At 47.1% G+C, this 19,958-nt stretch overlaps 1 protein-coding gene across 9 annotated transcripts in view; it reads left to right on the forward strand.

Annotated features, from left to right (window-relative positions):
* Positions 1-1,601: 1,601 nt before the first annotated feature.
* The window catches only part of ILF3 (interleukin enhancer binding factor 3), a 62,050-nt gene continuing 43,693 nt past the window's right edge, over positions 1,602-19,958 (forward strand). The window contains exons 1-12 of one of the 9 annotated variants that reach the window (XM_069604286.1): positions 1,602-1,882; positions 3,005-3,058; positions 3,146-3,399; positions 3,494-3,680; positions 3,775-3,922; positions 5,082-5,173; positions 5,522-5,617; positions 5,805-5,916; positions 6,187-6,302; positions 6,449-6,563; positions 9,242-9,367; positions 9,658-9,857. In XM_069604286.1, coding sequence (XP_069460387.1) covers positions 3,056-3,058; positions 3,146-3,399; positions 3,494-3,680; positions 3,775-3,922; positions 5,082-5,173; positions 5,522-5,617; positions 5,805-5,916; positions 6,187-6,302; positions 6,449-6,563; positions 9,242-9,367; positions 9,658-9,857 — 1,449 coding nt within the window. In that variant the 5' untranslated portion in view covers positions 1,602-1,882; positions 3,005-3,055. Of the gene's footprint in view, positions 2,088-3,004; positions 3,059-3,145; positions 3,400-3,493; positions 3,681-3,774; positions 3,923-5,081; positions 5,174-5,521; positions 5,618-5,804; positions 5,917-6,186; positions 6,303-6,448; positions 6,564-9,241; positions 9,368-9,657; positions 9,858-19,958 lie in introns of all 9 variants that reach the window. The other 8 variants (XM_069604289.1, XM_069604283.1, XM_069604284.1 and 5 more) reach the window with 8 other exon arrangements.

Below are 19,958 nucleotides of genomic sequence, written 5' to 3' on the forward strand. Positions count from 1 at the left end.
CCCTCATCTTGCTTCTCGCCTCTTTGGCTAATGGCGCTCTCAGGCGCTTCTTCAGATATGCTGAAATCCTCTTGGGAGGTTCCCATTCTGAGGATCTGGGATGTATCAGGGTTTCTGGATCGAAATCCCCTTCCTCTGCTATCTCCTCCTCCTCTTTCTTCTTTTTCTTTAACGCTTCCTGATCATCGTCTGAGGAGGATATAGATAACACTTCCTCTTCATCGGGGTATTCCTCCTCCCAATCATTCTCGCCCTCTTCTGAGGAATCTGAGGATGATACTCGTCCCCTGCGAGTCACCGTCTTACCCTTTCTCTTTCTTTTGCCACCTTTCTTTTTGGGTGGTGTGCTCGGGGGGGTATGGGCTTCATCTGCCCTGCGAGCTGATTTACTGCCCCCTTTTGTCTTCATTCGAGCCTTAATGCTCTTATCCGCCTCCAGGCCCTGGGATAGTCTGAGCCAATCCTCCATCAGCGCTATCTGCTGCGGATTATGTCCCAGAGAAGCCCCCAGGGCTTTCTGGAAGACAACATTCATTTCTGAATGATTCCTCTTTTGGCTGACCCCAGCCTTTCCCTCATCACTAGAGGAACTCATGATTCCCAGGCCCTGGGGCAAAAAATATGATATGATATCTAAATATAATATATATATATAATCAATATATATAAGTATGTATACCCTTGGGTATATCTTATCCAAATATATATGAGTAAGATCTCAAATTTACAGGTTTTACCTGGGACTGTGCCCGATTTTGGTGCGGTGAAGGCGTATTGCCTGCAGGGGCGCTGTAGAGCTGTTAACAGGACGCTACGCTCGAGCGATGCGTGTTGTTGCTGCTCTTACAGATAATGTATATATATCCGAGAGTCTCCGCGATCACACAATGGTCGGTTTGAATTGACTCCACTCACACGAATTATAACGAAGGAAAGAGCGCCGGAACTACGCGGTCCCGTCGCGCTCTCTCTTCCGTTATAATAGTGCCCTCTATGACGGATCGCCGGCGTTGCGGCCGCCGGAGCACCAGCCCCGTCGCGGTCGCTGCTCCCTAGAGCCGCCTTTCCGTCGCGGAAATGTTCCGCCTGTTAAAGTAAACACCACGCGTTACCCAGATTACACAAACATACATATAATAGCTTTCGAAATGAATATAGAAGAAAGTACTTAACTCGCTGCCGAGCAGCAAAGAAAGAGGAAGAAGGGAAAGAGGACAAGAGATTTAGTTCATTGAGGACTGTCTTATTGGTTTAAAGTTTGTCACGTGGTCAGTTAGAGACCAATAGAAATGAACTACAAATGTTCAAAAAACATGGTTATTGTAGTTTTTACAAATTTGTATTCATGTTCTTTGGAAATATTTTATTTGCTGCTGATCAGTAAAGTTGAAGAGAAAGCATAATCAGAGCCTCCGGTCTTGACATAGAATCATGTAGGTTGATTCTTCTCCTTCTATTCTGACCATACAGCGTTGCCATGGGACACAGCATGAGTTGCCCCGCCCAGAAAAAGAACTCCTGGTGTGGAGATGCGGGCTGCGTTTCAAGCCTCGTTTTGCCCTACCCGCCGCATTAAAGGACCAATTGAGAGGAGGATACTTGACTCAAACCGAGGCTTGCCTGTGAGAAAGCTCCGCCTCATCGCTCAGGAACAAGCCCCGTATATATACGCAGCCGGGCGCGCGCCGCTCTCTTCACACGCGCCGACGCTCCTCTCACCGCTCTATCTTCTTCCCCCCTCCCGGCCGCCATTTTGTGTCTCCGTCTAGCATTGTTCGGAGTGCGGACCGTACTAAGGAGTTCGCGCGGAGGGGGGGACGAGAGGAGTAACACCAGCCCTAAGAAATCGGCGACGGCGGCCCACGCAGTATTCGGAGAACCAGTGAGTATTCTGATGCTTAGGGTTTTGGCTTCTACGCCGGCTTTGAGGAGCCTTCCCCCGTCGGACTAGCATTTCATGGTACCGCCCACCCAACGGCAGGCAGTCCTTGGCGCAGCCTGTGCTGCTAACCCCCAGAGGAAGGTTCTAGAAGCGGGCGCATTACGAGGAGCCGTTACACGACACGGGCGAGGCTCCCGCATTCCGGGTGAGGGCCCAGGGCTGTTAATGATCGGATGTCCGAGGCGCGGGTTCGCCGGCCCTGCCCCGGTGTGTGCGCGCGAGTGTGGCGGTTACTCGGCAGCGGGCCTGTCATGGCGGCGGAGGCCGGTCTTTGTCCTCTGGGGGCGCGCGGGTGCTGCTAGGCCGCGGTGCACGCCGGGAGCTGGCGGTGCGCCGCGTGAGGGGACCGCGGGCCGGCGCGCACAGGTGCAGCCCCCCCACACATCTTGTCAGCAGAGGGCTTGCATAACTAACTGGGAAGGGACATATGGGGGCGAGGACTGGAGGAAACTTGTTCACGCAGCCCCCCCTGCAGCTGAGGGGAGTACCGGTGCCCACACAGGGAGGCAGAACACCTTCTACTCCTGCTGCTTGCGCACGGCCTGCTCCTAGTGCACATGCTACCGGGAATGGTCTCTTACCGCATGGTGGGGAAATGTAAACCTGGAGCCAATTGTGAGAGAGAAAAACATGTATTTTCCAGCTACTCGCTTAGCAAATGCCCCCATGGAGCGCGGCTTCCAGGTACAGGTGCATGGGGTGAGGCTACGGAGACCCGGGCCGTAGGGCGACCGCAGTACAGCGAGCGAGGGGCGGTGCTGGGTAACGGGCAAGGTACTGCTGCTAAGGGTCGGCTATTGCCATTTATTGAGGGAGGGTGTTGGGTGGCCCCAGTGGCTGGCCAGCTGTGTTGTCGCATGGCTTGCATCTTGGCGGGTGCTGATGGGAATTGTGGTCCGCGGCCCCTGGACATGGGCCCCCGGGTGGCTGCCGCTCGCCTGGGCCCTGGGGGCTTGTGCTGCTGGCGGGGGGGAAGGCGCCGCGGGGGGTGGGGGGTGTGTATCTGCTGCTTTCTCGGGCTGATTTCAAGTGACTCCTTTTTTTCGATTTATGCTTGGCTAGGAAGGAAGAGCTCGAGTGTGAGGCGGAAGAGCGCCTCCCTGCCCCGCCGCCATGGTAAGCGAGCTTTCCGGGGATGGTGCTGCTGCTGCTGGGGGACTGTGGGAGTGTGTGTGACCCCCTCTTGTTTGTGTGTCTTTGCAGCGTCCAATGCGCATCTTCCAGAACGATGACCGCCATGTCATGGCCAAGCACTCGGCCGTCTACCCCACCCAGGAGGAGCTGGAGGCCGTGCAGAACATGGTCTCCCACACCGAGCGGGCCCTCAAGGCCGTGTCCGACTGGATCGACGAGCAGGAGAAGGTCACCGGGGAGAACCCCAAGAGCGAGGCCGACGCCGAGTGCATGGAGACGGCGGCGGTGGCAGCCACCGCGTCCGACGAGGATGCCAAGGAGGGGTAGGTCTTGCTCTCTCACCCCCCTCTCCCCCGCCCCGCACCCAAGCGATCTGCCCCCCTCCCCGCCTAACTTGCCCCTTCCTCCTCCTCTTAGGCCCGAGACCAAGCCCACCCCAGAGAACGTCACCCGGACGCTGCGCGGAGTCATGCGAGTCGGGCTGGTTGCCAAGGGCCTCCTCTTAAAGGGCGACCTGGAGCTCGAGCTGGTCCTGCTGTGCAAGGATAAGCCGACCATTGCGCTTCTCAAGAAAGTCGCCGACAACTTGGAGCTCCAGTTTCTTGTGAGTATGCCCTGTACTGGCCGGCATGGTGGCTTGCAGTAAGTAGGTGGGGGTGTTGGGGTCGTCTAGAAACCCTACTTGTTTTGCCTTGCAGTCCGTGGCGGAAGAGAAGTATGAAGTGATTCAGTGCATCCATGATGCGGCCATCCTGATCAAGAACGCCAAGGAGCCCCCCCTGGAGCTGACCATCCGCCTGACGTCGCCGCTGGTTCGGGAAGAAGCTGAGAAGGCGTCCTCCGGAGGTACGAGCCTGGAGCCGCCAGGCATCCAGCCAGCGATTCTCCCCATCGGGCTTGACTTGAGACCTTAGATGGGGGCGCTTAGGGCGTACGCTGCTGGCTATTATACGCCTAATTTAACTTAATCTGCCCACTTTATGCAGCTAAAAATATTACCAAGGTAGCGTGTTTCTTATTGGAGTTTTTTATTTAAACTAGAGGTTTTACGTAATTGGCGCTTAACCGCAAGTGAATCTCGTGGCCAAACGAATGGTGTCCTTTATTCATTATTGCCTATTGAGGCCTGCAGTAACTTGGGTGGGTTTGGCGGGACTTGTGTTTAGAAATGGATGCACCGTGTCTTAATGTATATGCCACCGAAGGCTAGCTGTGATGCATGTTGTCGAACTGTCATGACCAGTGTGTGTTGCAGCAAAAATGACCAGAGCTATTGAGCCGCTTGTCTGCTTTTCAAACGGCGTGCAATTGGATTTTAGGGAGAGGTGCAGAGTTTTGGATAAAGTTAGATTTTTTAAATGCTTACAGTCGACATGTCCTTAAGCGACTGAATTCGAATAATTCGAAACAGAGTATTTCCATGTTTTGAGGTTGTATGCATATTAACTGCTCCACTAGCCTTATCTAAAACCCTCTAAGTTACTTCAACGCAACTTCAATTTTGCTGCAGCACAGACTGTTAATTTTGTGCTCAATTAATCATTTCTATGGTTCTGATCGTATCAAGCCTTCTGTGTCGATTTTAGGGACGCTGGACCTTTGACCAACAGGACTCTCTCTGTCACGGGCCGGGGCCAGGGCAGTCAAGCCTTGCGGGCGGAGGGGGTTCCCTCGATTGTAGACACACAGCCAGAATCTCTGCTTTTAGGAGTCACCAGTTCCATTTCTACACTAACACTCCCAGGGCAGGGTAATCGCTCATGCACATAACCTAGGCCATCCTTCATGTGTTGCTTGGTTTCCCTTATGTCATATTTTTTTGGTTTAGTTATAATCCATTTAATTTTTATTTCTTGTTTGGCAGTACACTAGGGCCTAGTTTGTTTGAGGACACACTATGTAGGGAGCCTCAGCTGCCCTTTAGGAAGCTGCCTCCTCCCCTCTCCACCTGACAGACCCCCCTTGGTCAAACTGTGCCTTGTCTTCTTATTCCATCCATGAATAGAAACGCTATCAGTCATCGATCCCCCGGACGTTCTGGACAGGCAGAAATGCCTTGCTGCCTTGGCGTCACTCCGACACGCCAAGTGGTTCCAGGTTTGCATTTTGTTCTTTTTTTTTTGTCTTATAGTAGAATATAGTTTTAAATTAACTGAGTTAATACTTAATGTATGTTGGATATTAGTTGTGCAGGCTTTAGCGTCTGTCCAGGAACAGTTGCTAAAGAAGCACTTTAAATACCGAGGAAACAGTTCATATAGATTAATAGCTGCTGCTTTGTGTTAAGAGTAATTTAAATGTTAAATTAACCTTTTAACGTATGTTAAACTTTCAAGTCATACATGGCTTACCCTTGACAAAGTAGCACTATATTTATATACTTTATTTTTTATTTTTGTATCTTGTGTAGTGTTTTATGCTAATCTTCTCCATTACCCGTTTTAGGCAAGAGCAAATGGGTTGAAGTCTTGTGTGATCGTTATTCGTGTTCTTCGGGACCTCTGTAGCCGTGTTCCTACATGGTCACCTCTTAGAGGCTGGGTAAATATTTTTCTTTTCACTTCTGCTTACAGCTGTAATATGCGCTGCGGTGCAAGGCGCCCATATTTTCCGCTATTTTGTATGGCATTTACCCTAGAGTGTCGACATCCATTTCTGCCCCTTTTTGGAGGATGCGTTCTTTTTCTTTCTGGTTCAACATGACTGACTTTGCGTGTCTTTTGGACAGCCATTGGAGCTTCTCTGTGAGAAGGCGATAGGAACAGCCAACAGGCCAATGGGGGCTGGTGAAGCTGTGCGGAGGGTGCTGGAGTGTCTTGCATCTGGAATCCTCATGCCAGGTAGATATTTCTGCGCACAGGTGACATGTCGCATGGGACTAGTTCACAAACAATATCGAACACAAATGGGTTAGCTGTTCTGTTTCTCCTATAACCAACCCTTTCTGCGTTTGAGGTCACAATGTGTACATAAATGCCAGTATCCAGCAAAATCCAGAGCCATGCTTGGGTAGATTTTCATGTACATCTCATCTGTAACCTCCGCCAAGGGTGAACATTCCGGTACTGTTGAGAGAAACTAATTCTAAACTCTGACCACTCTTCATGAAGAGTTGTTAAATGTTTCAGATGGTCCAGGTCTCTATGATCCCTGTGAGAAGGAGGCAACTGATGCCATCGGTCACCTAGATCCCCAAGAAAGGGAAGACATAACTCAGAGCGCCCAGGTAACCAACCTCACACTCGCCTTTGACTGTTTTGACCCGTAGCGTTGACCGATGTGTACCTTTTTATAGAAATATGTGCGAGTCTAACTAATGGGCATATTGAAGATTGTTTTTGCACCCTCGCCTGAGAATGCTTTATGTTACAGCACGCATTGCGGCTCGCAGCCTTTGGACAACTTCACAAAGTTTTAGGGATGGACGTTCTTCCCCCAAAGGTGATCGGGAAACCGAAGGACCTTGCCGTGGAATACACCAGCACGCGTAAGTGTTTGCTTCAAAGGTCTCCATGTTTTAGTAAATGCGCTGGGTCAAGGGTGTTAAACGCGTGCAGGAAATGCGTGTGCCAAATGAAGCTTTGTTTTTAAGCAGCAGTACTACCAAATTCCCGGGAAATAAAACTGTCATCTTGTTAAAACTGCATCGAAAATATTTGCGACTCTGATCGGCTATTGGTTACAATGTGGCTTCCGTTTACCACGTTTTGCTGGGAGCTATTCATTTCATGGTTACAGCCAAGAAAGTGGTGCCATACAAACCTGTCGGATGTTTATTGGTTTAAGAAGGGGCCCACGGAAGGGATAGTGAAGCACATTGTACAACCTATTGTGGGGGGAAAATGTAGTTTGCATCTTGTGCACAAGTTGGATTTGTTGTGACCTGGTTTTCCAGAAGTAGCTCCTCCGTAAGGGATGATGCTCACTACACTGAAGCAGCTAGGAATCCTAATTCTGACCCCATGGTTTCTATTGTGATGTGACGCAATGTTCGTGTTGCAATTTCGACGCTTTTTTTTGTGAGCCGTCATAGTTTCAGTTTGGATGCTGTGTGGGGCGTGGAAATGGCTCTCCCCACCACTCCTATGGAAAACGATGAATATCGGTAATGTAGGTCTGGAGATTTACATCTGCAGATTTTCCTTTGGAAAGCTGTTCTAAGTGCATAACTGCTCCTGGTGGCGGTTAACTTCTACTATCAAGTCTTATCCGCAACTCTTAGCAAGACCTCAGTTTGTGCCACTCTACATGGTTCGACTGAGTGCCTTGTGCAAATTCATAGCGTTTGAATAGACTGCCCATAATCAAGTATCAGACTGAGTAACACTGCTCCATGCACACCCAATCACTTTACACAAAAAGGTTGTCTGGAGCATTGAGAAGTATCATCCTACTTAGTGACTCGAATATCGTCTATGCCCAGGTGGTGCGAGTGGAAGTCCTATAGGTCCCTCGAGGCATCCTGGAGTTTCTAAATGCTCGTGCATCTGGCTGGTAAAACAACTTAATGGCTGCTTTCCCATATTTCTCCAACATGCAAATAGAGGACCAGTAAGCTTACTTTGCATCCCTTTTCCACATCTTAACTTCGGTTCGCCTGCCACCTTTTGCACTTAAAACCATGCAAGGTGTTCAGAGACCCTCTGGGTTGGGCCAGTTCTTTCCTTAAATCCGAGGGACTATGACTGCACCCCAAATGAGTGCTGCTGAGACCCCACTTTCAAAATCCAAGTATATGTATCGGATATGCCGAAGCATTTGGGGTCGATGAGATAGAAGTTCAAGACAATCAATTCACTGTCATTCATGTGCGAGGGCCATTTCAGTTAGGTGGACTGTAATTCGGAGCTGCCAGAGATGGCAGCTTTGGTTTCTCCTGCTCTGGGGGGGACTTGGTTAAAATGGCATTAAATCAAATTGAGAGTGAAAGGGGTGTTTTGTGATTGCCTTCCTAGCCTTAGAACTCTGGGTACTCTAATCTTAAATTTGTTTCCATTGGCCCGACATGACACGGTATGTAATTTTGTTACTCTGCATGTACACGTTTTTTCCTTTCTTTTTCCACATGACCACCTGTGTAATATTCAACGGTCTGAATGAAGCTACCAACGTTCTACCTCTTCTCTTTGATCTTTGAAACCACCTAATGCAAGTTTCAGAATTGCTAATTGAGCGATACGCGTTGTGCCCTGGCGCCCAGTTGAATCTTCTTTGGATTAAAGCATGCGAATGTACTGCTTAGACTGTGCCTTGTAGCTTGCAGTCACGGATTTGTTTTTGGAAAGCCTGAATACTTTTGGCCAGTAGAACCTAATGAATGCAGATGGTCTAGGTCTGAGCAGGTCTCTAAATTAACGAGGGGCAGTGTAGAATTTCTGCTCGGCAGCATGGTGAAGGAGGACTAGTGCTAGTGTGTATAATTCGTAGCCTCTTCAGGCGATGCTACCCCTTTTCGCACCAGTGGAGAAGTGGAGGTGACCACTTTGGAATGGGCTCAACATCTTTGGCCTTGATCTGGGAGTCTTCGTAGTGCGTTTCTCCTGCAACCCGAGCACTCACCGGGCACACTGCCCTGCAAAAGATATCCAGTATGCTCAATCTTGAGCCATGCAAGAGTGTGCGGTTATATTTGTTTTGCTTTTAGATGGCCATTGTTGTATTAGTTCAGTGTCTTCCAACTCCTGCACACGAAGCAGAAAATGGGTAGAATGCTTTTACATTCAATGTATTTAAAATAAGCCGGTAGCAGGAGGGCTTCACTGGTTGGTAAAGGCTCGGAACAGTTCAGTCTCGAGTGAACCAAGAGCTTGTGCTATGGAGCCACGCCCATTTCACTTGGGAATGGGAATCAGTGATTGTGTACCAAGTGGGTGTTTCGCCATGTCCAATCTGCAGACGTTAAATGGGCTTCGAACTAGCAACAACGCTTTGGTATTAATAGTGCATGCTACATATATGGGTCTGTTATAAGTTTGAGTGACTTCTCTGGGCTATTGGGTTTTTGTGTTTGGCGACCTGGTTATTTTGTGGTGATATGACGGTGAACATAATTGCATCAAGTTACAGATCCAATTGGGCTGGTCTAGGATAACAGCGGTGTATGGGGGTATTTTTTTAAAGTGGATTGGATTGTTTTTTAAAAAATCTTTCCTTTTCATTCCACAGCCTTTTCTTATACTGTCCAGATCCCTCCGAGCACAACCTACGCAGTTGCTCCAGTAAAACGCCCAATGGAGGAAGATGGAGAAGATAAGTCTCCAAGCAAGAAAAAGAAGAGGGTTCAGAAGAAAGGTATCTTTCCTTCCTGTTAATCTATTTGTCGATATTAAACACGTGTGGATTGCTTAATATCCCACGGGTGTACTGAGACAATCTATCGTGGGCCAGTTTATTACGCTCACCATATGGGTCAATATGCTAATACGCTCTAAATTGGCCTGTTGTCCACCAGGCTAGCTTTGAACTCCTTGCCAGGCTATTCAAGTCTATGCGAAAAGGACGAGCAGACTCGTCCTTATGGTTGGATTTTGTTTACATCTCTTAGACCCCGTCTGAAGTGTTTACATGTCCCTTTATTTCAGAGGTCAAAGCTGATCCTCCAGTTGGCATGAACGCACTAATGCGACTGAATCAATTAAGACCTGGCCTGCAGTACAAACTAGTTTCTCAAACGGGACCTGTTCATGCTCCAATATTTACTATGGCTGTAGAGGTTGATGACAGCACTTTTGAAGCATTTGGTCCCTCCAAGAAGATTGCCAGGCTTCATGTTGCTATCAAGGTAAGAACCAAAGCCACCGATCGATTTTTCAGATCTGAAAATACCTGGCTTGTAAGTATTGTATTTGGTTATTTATGTAGCACTCTTCCCCATTTGTATGACCTCAATGCGCTTTGTGACTGGAACGCCAACGCCCTCGGACAGCAATCAATGTGGTGGAGGTTCCAAGAGTTTAGATCGAGGGATGCTTGTGTGCATTTACGCTTAGTTTTTGTGTGGGCGCTGTTGGTGGTTTAGGATAGTGCTATTTTGTTTCTATCACGCTCCAAGTGTTTCAGAGGGCGCTATAAGGGAGCAGGGAGAACAGATCTTACTAGGCCCGGTGACATTGAGAACACACAAGTGCATGGGGGGGTGGGGAAAAGTGCATGGAAGGGTGAGAAGTGGAGAGTGTAGAGCAAAGGAGAAAAATATGAATAATTAAAGGCAACAAACGGTGGTAGTGCAGCCGGCAAGAGCTTGAGTTTAAGGCCGCAGTCAGGGTATGTCTGATGGAGGGAGAGGGGAAGCTGTATGGGCACAGTGCCCATGTGTGCCCAGCTATACTGAATTTTCTTTGTTGGTGGTAGCTGTATGCTAGTGGCAGAGGTATGTTAAGGGTTTCAGTGGGACAACGCGTGGATCACTGACTTGCTTTGATTTTGCTTCCACAGTAGGTTTCTTTCTACATTAACTTGTACTTGCAGTGAAAGGTAAATCCTTTCCAAATGTCGGATGAGATTGGTGTTATAAAAATATTTTCCTGCTTTCTGACTCCCAATGCGACACCTGTTTGCCGTCTGGCCTGCCCTCATTAATTTCCTCACTTTGAGGCAATTGATCACTCCCCGAGACTAGCAGTACACATACTGTCTTGATTTATACCGCACACTCCACACTGGGTTACTTAATTTTTTCTTGTGCAACTTTGTTGTGGCAGTCACCCACTGTCCAGAATAGGGCTTGTGACAGCAAATACTTTCCTGCATGTGTTTTGGCCCTTGCTTGTGCACATTTATTTTACAGCATAATGATATTTCCAGGTACTATTAGCCAGCTGACTTTCGTTTTGTGCCATGGCCACCTTCCTGCCATCTTCTGTCCGGAATTGCCATATATGCAAGGGGCTTTCCAGTTCCACGTGGTGCTGTGTGGCCAGTCTGTGTCTGCCTGGAAGTCATGCATCTTGCTTTGCAGGAGTGTTGGCCAGAAGCTCTCATGAAGCCTCTGCCAGTTTAATAGTGCAGATCCTTACCATTGGTGGGCTTGACCGACTTGGCTCTTATTTCTGGAATAAAAGACTAGGCCTGAGGCTTATTTCTATACTCTGGCGTGGCGGGTGGCTTGTAATATTGCTTATGGTGGATACAATCACTGGAGAAGAACAAAAAAATAACACATCCCTGCAAAGATGAGTATTACTATGCAGCAAGACAGTCAAGCCCTGCAATGTATGGGACAGTGAGCCCTAATGTGAGACGGGGCAACGTTGGTGGAGGGATTCTCGGGTCAATGAAGAGTTCCAAGGGGTAGAGAACAAGTTGTTAATGTCCTCCACTTAAAGGAGAGTTCCGGGACTTTTTTTTTATTGTCCCTACGGGTCGGCCATGTGTTTGTAAGCATAAATCGGTAGATCGTAGGAAACTTTCCTATGGACCTTACCCGACTTTTCGCCCCTTATCGCACTCGAAATCAGCCTCCATTTTGTGATAATCCTATCATTCCGCCGCATCGACCTGGCTCACCTGCCTTTGCGGCACTAAATCAAATCCCCCGCCCCTGAAACAGACTTTATCAAAACATTCATATTCCCCGCCTCTATCCGTGACGTGACTGTGCTGCGTAGGCAAACGCGCCCAGGCGTCTTCTACGCGACTCCACACAGACCCCGGAAATCAACACAGATCAGCTCACAATACAGCGCACCACAATTCGGAATATGAAACTGTACTTTGAAATCAAACCGCAAGATTGTAAATGTGGTAAAGTACATTTATTTGACATCAAATGTTTAGAGAATATTCAGCGATTTGCATTTTTATTTGCTCATGTTCCAAAAAGTTCGTATTGAGGAACGCGATGGTCCTTTGCTGTACACAGGGTCTTAGAGCATCTCACAATACAGCACCACAATTCGGAATGTGAAACCGTGGTTTAAAAGCAAACGGCAAGATTGTACATTTGGCAAAGTACGTTTATTGGACATCAAATGTTTAGAGAATATTCAGCGATTTGCATTTTTCTTTGCTCTCGATCCAAATTAGTTCGTCTTGAGGGAAGCGATGTTCGTGTGCAGTACACAGGGTGTTGGTTTACGATAAAAATAAGCTCTTCTGTCGCACTGATAATCGCATGGCTGTTCCAACAACGAGGCGCTAGGCCACCACAATGGTAGGTATGTTGCATCTAACCGTTAGTACCGCGTAAGGGCATACTTGTACTTGGCGATCGTCCCATAAAATGGTCAGGGTGGTAACGTTGTTCACGCGGAGAAGCAACTGGCGGCTGTAGAAGCCGTCCGCCGGTGTCTGGTACTCGTGACACAGACAGTAGTGAATGATGTACCTAAAAACATAAAAAATGAAATTAGTCTCACCATCAGATCCTTATTAAAATTATTCATTTCATAGCGAGGACAGCGCTACTGGGTGTACACAAGTGTTTAAAGGCGTGGCGAGGCATGGAGGGGGGGGGGGAGTGCAGGTGGAGAGTGGAAGGGCCCAGGACTGAGGTCGCAGACAGTGGACCAGTTGTAGCAGGGGAGAGGGAGAGAGAAAGCAGAAGCAAAGAGGAAGGTTTTGAGGTGCTTCAGTAAAAGCAGATGTTTCTCCTCAAGATAGTGCGCGGTAGAAAACAATATGCCACATAGAACGAACAAGTACAACTGAACCCGTCTTTAAAGCCACTGTATAGTAATGAAATTGCGGTATAAACTCATCAAAAGTTACTTACATTATATTTGCATTTTCCATTGTGTCTCTGTGTAGGGCAGACCCGAAACACCACTCCTTCTTTGCCGACGTTACTTCTTCTAATGAACGTGGCTCATCGTTTCGTTTCTGAAATTTTATTCATTATCTTTTCTTAGTCTTTCAGGATGGTCCCGGCCTGTCAAGGTCAAATCACAATAGAACCTTATATTGGGTCGTGGGCCGTTCCGCCACCCGAGCAAAACATCAAAGCAGCTGACCTTCACTTTGAGCGAGCACACATTTCTAGTTAGCTGCAGTTAGTTTTAGGGACATCTTGTCTGCGTGCCTTTTTTTTTATTGTCCCTATGGGTCGGCCATGTTTTTGCAATACGGAAACATTCTATAATTTTAGTAAAAATGATTTATATTACTGTTTGGTTTAATTGCAATGGGCCTGCAACATGAGGAGACTCGAGAGAACAGACAATCAAATTACAATCATTTAAACCGTGATGTGTATTTCTCAATGAGCTCTGCTTTAGGTGGACATGGAACAGAGGCAATGTTGGGTGGCAATGCAGTTGTCCCCTGCATAGGTTCGTTCACCACTCCATGTATGTGCCTATCGAGGACATCTACGATAAGTCTCTCAATAAACTCATATTGCATATCCTCAAACACTGGTTTGATCACCCATTGTTTACTTCTTTTAGTGAAGGCCTTATTGTAGCGAAGCGTCCCTAAAGTTCCGGTCGTCCTACTTTGTTGACGGCCAACATTATGGTTATGTGCCAAGACCGCTAAAAGAGTCCGATTTATCATGCCTTCCATGCCAAAATGCAATCTTTTGGGCCTGTACTTGAGGCACATATTGTGGAACACCTCCAAATCTCCTGTGTGGCAGAATTCCGTGAGTCCCCTCAAAGCTTTTGTTATAGTTTTATCAAATACAATCTTTTCAATGGCTTTGTGAGTGGGTGATGAAGGAATCAACCACTTCTTCTTCCGTGCCTCCTCTGTGGACAAATGGCCATGTTCACATTTGTGGAAATGCTCATTTGTCGACCATCGATGTACGTTGCTACAGTGCAACATTACTGACCGCCATTTTTCCAGTAGAATTTCCAACGACCCTTCACATGTTTTTGAGCTCCACCAAAGATGGTTGCTGATTGACTTGGACCACTGTGAAATACCTTGCAATTCTTTTTTTTTACCTGCAGCAGACAATTTTTTATTGATTGATTTTGCAAGATGCCAAACGTCAAATTGGTGATTTATATTTTTGTACTGTTCTCTCATTGTCTTGGCAATTGAAACGTGTCTGTCCGTGGCTATCAGGTCGATCACCATTCCCCGCGATTGTAGTTCTTGCAATGATGCTACAAAGCCAACTTTCTCCATGGCCACTGAGGATGTACTTTGTGACACCTGCACGACCACCGAACTCACAATTTTCTTACTTTCCATGTCCTGAAAGTGGTAGGTGCAGTACTTGGCTGAAAATCCTGGGCTGTCGCACTGTCCATCACCGGCTAGCCTGAAGCGTTTGCCCGCGAATGTACTTTCCATTGACATTTTTTCCATTCTCCAAGCTTCGCTGATGGCTGGAAATAGATAATCGGTTTGGTATTTGTAGAACTGACTTTTCGCAATGAAATGGATTCCCACAAACTGAAAGAAATACTGTAACTTTTTAAAACTTGAACCACTAAAAAGTGCGGCCGCTGCACAAAGTAGATTGCCTGCTGGCAGTTGCCCCAGCATGGGTTGTGCAGACCATGCGAACGGATGATATTGTGTACAGGTGGCATGTATTTTAAGGTTAGTGCCTCGAATTGCACGAGTCACATTAATCAATGGCTCCCCACATACTTCCCCACCAACCGAATGCCCACATTTCATCATCATAATAATATCCATCAAACAGCTATCGAATACAATGAATTTGGCCTCTTTCCTTATACTTTCACTCTGCATCCCAGCTGGTTCGGCCTGTAACGTTGAGGACATGTCACTCGCATGAAAGGTACAATCTCTGATATCGTCTTCCGCTATGCTGAGTGATATTGATGGTGTTTCATTGTCGTCCACGTCATTCTCTTCCATTGCAACATCTGTTCCTTGTCCGGAGATGGGAGAAAAAAACAATGTCTTCAACTTTCGCGCGCTCTTATTTTTTGCGGGTGTGGATTCTGTGAATTGATCTCCGACTGCATCCAAACTACCAGGAGGACATTCACTATCAATGGCTGGTGGTGGTATAGCTCCGTTGTCAATCACTTCATATTCTTCCCATTGGCACGATGCATCTCCAGTCTCAAGTCCCTGCCAAAAGGTTTGACAAGCAACATCTCTCGTTCGCTTCACTGTCTGTGTAGATTTAGTTCTTACACCCACTCGCAACTAGAGGACAGATTAGAAAAGGGATGTTCAGTTTAAACACAACTTACAGTATTGAACTATTGACAGTGAAAGACAACATAATATAGTGAACAGGACACTAACCTTCTTTTGCTTTCTTTTCTTTGAAACTTTCTTGCCTCGAACTTCAACATCTGGACGCTGTTGCTCCGACTCGTGTGTGCATGTCTCCACTTCCTCTCGCGCTGCAACGACTATATTTTCATGATAAGCACATCCATCACTCACTGAGGCTCCATCGACTCCCTGAAACATAGAACTTTCATTAGTATGTATAATAATATTGAAAACACAAAATGTACTTGGGGACCAATACCCATACGTACATCTCAATAGCAAAACACGAATGAACGCATTGTGTAGAACATTCAAACGACAATAGTTCACGCATTGTTGATCTAGTTAGATTGAACTGTCAAGATCCATACCTCGGGCTCCGCATAGACTTCCATTGATGATATTATTGAAGATGACGCTTCAGCAACTCCCTGAAACACAGTAATTGCATTAGTATGCTTTTCTATTTTGTTAAAAAGAACATAAACTTTGAGCAGGCGTCAACGGCTCATCTAAATAGACCTGCACAAATGATCAGTTGTCTAAAATAAATAATGGATATGTAAATATGATTCGATTTGCTCGATCGTTGGAAGTGTCACCACCCAGAGATCTGCATCAACTACTAGGGGTGATGTTCTTGTAGAAGAAGCTCCGTCATCTCCCTGAAACATAGTACTTGCGTTAATAAAGAAGGAAGTATAGCGGATGTAATCACGTCATATGATTTCGCTTGATCGAACTGTCAGTATCCATACCTCGAAATGCATAAGAACATCAAGGGACGATGTAACTGCGGTGCACACTTCTGCAAGCTGTTGCGCCGACCCGTAACTGCATGCTCCCCCTTCTACTTGGACTAATGCTCCATCGACTCCCTGAAACATAGGACTTTCATTAGTAATGAACACAATATTGAAAAAAGAAGACAAATAGGAGGGCGACGACAGAAGGACATATCAATGGCTAAAAACGAAAGAAACGTACCTCTAGCATCTGAGTGACATCTACGGTTGTCGTCAATGCGTTGGACTCCTCAGCATCTCCCTGAAAGACAGTACTTGCATTATTTTGGATAACAATAATTATAACTGAAAACAAAGACTAGAGGACGAGTACAAGGGTGTACCATTAGGTAAAATAATTACACGATCAATTAAAACTATTGATTTACATGCCTAAAACAAGTCAGTGTCAGAATAGCTAAGTAAGATTACCCGATAGGCGCTTGAAGTGGCTGATGACTGCAATAACGACACGGATGGAGAATCTTCCGCCTTCATATTGAGTGGATACATAAATGGGGAAATTATTGTTAGCTACTGCTACACACTACCGCAAGGCCGAGAACTAGATCCGTAAACTTGACTCACCAGTGGAGGCATGTGGACGAATAGAGTGGGAATAGCGGTTGAGAGCAATTTTCGCCTCGCTCGCGGTGTTTTCTTCTTTATTAGCAATGATGTGGAGTACATGTCTGGGCTAAAGTGCCTGCTGCAGATGCGGTATCGATCACCCCTCTTGTCCGCAAAGACTTCTAGGACTCTACTTTCTAGCTCAGAGGCTGGATATCCGCAATATCGGACCCATCCTCTTATCTGATCTATTGTCTTAGGGAAAACATGCATTATAGTACCTTCAGATTTGTTATGGGTCTTCGAAGGGCAACCGCCAATGGAACAGGCAGGCATTATGGAAAGTTCTGAAAAGTAAAGATCAACAATTCTCTATGAATACCAATGTGTTAAAACAGTAAATGACACATAAAAGGTTCAATGCAAGGTCCGTTTTGGTTCTTGGAACTATACACGTTATTCACATGCGGATAAGTATTTCAATAACTTTCAAAAAATAGAAAAAGTAATTTGACTAAACTCAGAACATGTGACTAGTTCCTTGCATGTACTGTCGTGAACGAAAAGAAAACATGGATGCAATTTGATGACTACTAGCAAATAGATATAAATTAAAAAATTGGACGCAAAATGATTATGGTACATGGACTTACCTTGACGAACAAACAGTTAGATGCAGGGATCAGAGTAGTTTCTTGTCGTAGAACAGGGAGCAGTTCACAGGTTGCAAACTGACGAGTTTGCTCAAAGTGGTCACGGAAGTTCACAGAGACGAAGAGCAGATAACCAGCACCTTCACGGGTTGACTAGCAAAGCGCAAAGAAGTTCTCATTAGAAATATGAGGTGGGTTATAAAGAATTCGAACCAGGGGTGTGTTTGTGAATGAATGACGTGTATATGTCGTGGCATTATGTGGATTGCAGGGGGCCGTCCAGCGTGAGGGGGATGCTTGGCAGGAGACACGGGGTCTGGAGGTAGACATGGGAACAACAAACCCATGCTCTATAGACCACTTTGAAGTGTACATGGTCTTTGGCACCTCTTGGCCTTTATCGCTCCCTGACAGCTCCACTTGCCAGCAGCTCAAGTACCCCGGTGCGAACTGCCTTTGATAGGGCGGGGGGTGGATCGGGGCGGTGGTCGTGCAGACAAGACACAGGAAGACTCGTGAATGGAGACACACTTATGTGGATTGCAGGGGGCCGTCCAGCGTGAGGGGGATGCTTGGCAGGAGACACGGGGTCTGGAGGTAGACATGGGAACAACAAACCCATGCTCTATAGACCACTTTGAAGTGTACATGGTCTTTGGCACCTCTTGGCCTTTATCGCTCCCTGACAGCTCCACTTGCCAGCAGCTCAAGTACCCCGGTGCGAACTGCCTTTGATAGGGCGGGGGGTGGATCGGGGCGGTGGTCGTGCAGACAAGACACAGGAAGACTCGTGAATGGAGACACACTTATGTGGATTGCAGGGGGCCGTCCAGCGTGAGGGGGATGCTTGGCAGGAGACACGGGGTCTGGAGGTAGACATGGGAACAACAAACCCATGCTCTATAGACCACTTTGAAGTGTACATGGTCTTTGGCACCTCTTGGCCTTTATCGCTCCCTGACAGCTCCACTTGCCAGCAGCTCAAGTACCCCGGTGCGAACTGCCTTTGATAGGGCGGGGGGTGGATCGGGGCGGTGGTCGTGCAGACAAGACCCGTTTGCCGCAGGGCCTCACCAAGGAGAGGCCATCTAACTGAATGTAAGAGGATGGCTGCAGGATCTACTACATGGAAGGCAGGGGGGTGAGTTTATAAATACCTCACCCTCCCAGGAGAATATACACTAGATTCATTTAAAAAATCAAAACAACCATTGTTAAAATATATGTTGGGCTTTATTTTAGATTTTAATTAAACATAAATAATAAACATTACACATTGTAAAGTTGAGGTTGCAGCACATCGAGGGAAAATCCGCGGTATTGTCCACTGTCACTGGGGAAATGTTGTCTAATGGCAAGTACCGCACAGGCAGGTATTACTCTCCGAACGCGGTGTCCGAGCCTCCCGTGAAGCCACCAAGTGAAGCAACGATAGGCCACCAGCCTGTACCACCTGTGAAAAAAAAAGATGCAAACTGTATTAAACTGACCAAACTTTCTTATCAATGTCGATTCAGGTAACACATGTCATTTTTCTTAGAAAAAAATTATATCTAGAAAATGCACTATATGGAACCAATTTACATGCGTTCCAATGATATGTAAATGTAATTTTATATGTGGGAGACGACCATGAAATAGTGGTGGCATCACTGACATCACAAACAGAGTATACTTACTCGTTACTCGGATTACGCGGACGAACAGTGCCACGAAGTTCGTGCATAAGCACCATCATCATCCTCAACACTGTCCGTGAGAGGCAGGCTTCCCTGAACTCTGGCAGCTCGGTGATGCATTGCGGACTTTGCTCGCCTTCCTGCTGACTTTGCTCGCTTTCCGAAATGTAGGCCAAGCACCCGGAATTTTCACGGCAGCAGCAGTTCTCCTCCTCAGTTGGCATTAGCTCGCACCGATTGCACGTGCACCAGGTGGAGACGCCGTCCATGCGACATGGTCCAGGCTCTTCATCCGTTGACTGGTCCTCCCAACTGCCGTCCGAATCCCCATCGTTTTCGCGTGCTTGCCTTTCCAGTAGTTCTTCCTCGGTGTACTCGGGCTCGTACATATACGGCATTATTGTGGCCATTGTGCGGTAAAGATAGTAAAATAATTTATAGCGGTGGTACTGGTATCTGTTCACACGGGCTACAAGCGGCGAAGGTAGCTGACCAGAGCACTGAAACGAGTCACAGAATACTCAAAGTAACACAGAGAGAGGAATGGAATCGAAAATCTGCTGCTGTATGTTGTGAAACGGTCTGTTTATACTTATTGGGGAAAGAGGCGTCCTGCCATTTCCATGGCAACACGTCAATAGCTGAGGCGCAGCGATTGTTGACACGAGACGTGCTTGAAATGGGCAGTACGCGTCTGCTGATGTCAGGCTCAGGGGCGGGGGATTTGATTTAGTGCCGCAAAGGCAGGTGAGCCAGGTCGATGCGGCGGAATGATAGGATTATCACAAAATGGAGGCTGATTTCGAGTGCGATAAGGGGCGAAAAGTCGGGTAAGGTCCATAGGAAAGTTTCCTACGATCTACCGATTTATGCTTACAAACACATGGCCGACCCGTAGGGACAATAAAAAAAAAGTCCTGGAACTCTCCTTTAAGGAATGCTTGTGTGAGGAAGCCACAGCAAAGCCAAACTTGTTAGGTACCAAAACTATTCTCAAAGGGAGATGGTGGGCGTTCCAGGTGTAACACTCCCATATTCTTCT

The sequence above is a fragment of the Ambystoma mexicanum genome, chromosome 3q (genome assembly GCF_040938575.1).
Source record: "Ambystoma mexicanum isolate Mex_15411 chromosome 3q, UKY_AmexF1_1, whole genome shotgun sequence".
In the NCBI taxonomy this organism is placed as follows: domain Eukaryota; kingdom Metazoa; phylum Chordata; class Amphibia; order Caudata; family Ambystomatidae; genus Ambystoma; species Ambystoma mexicanum.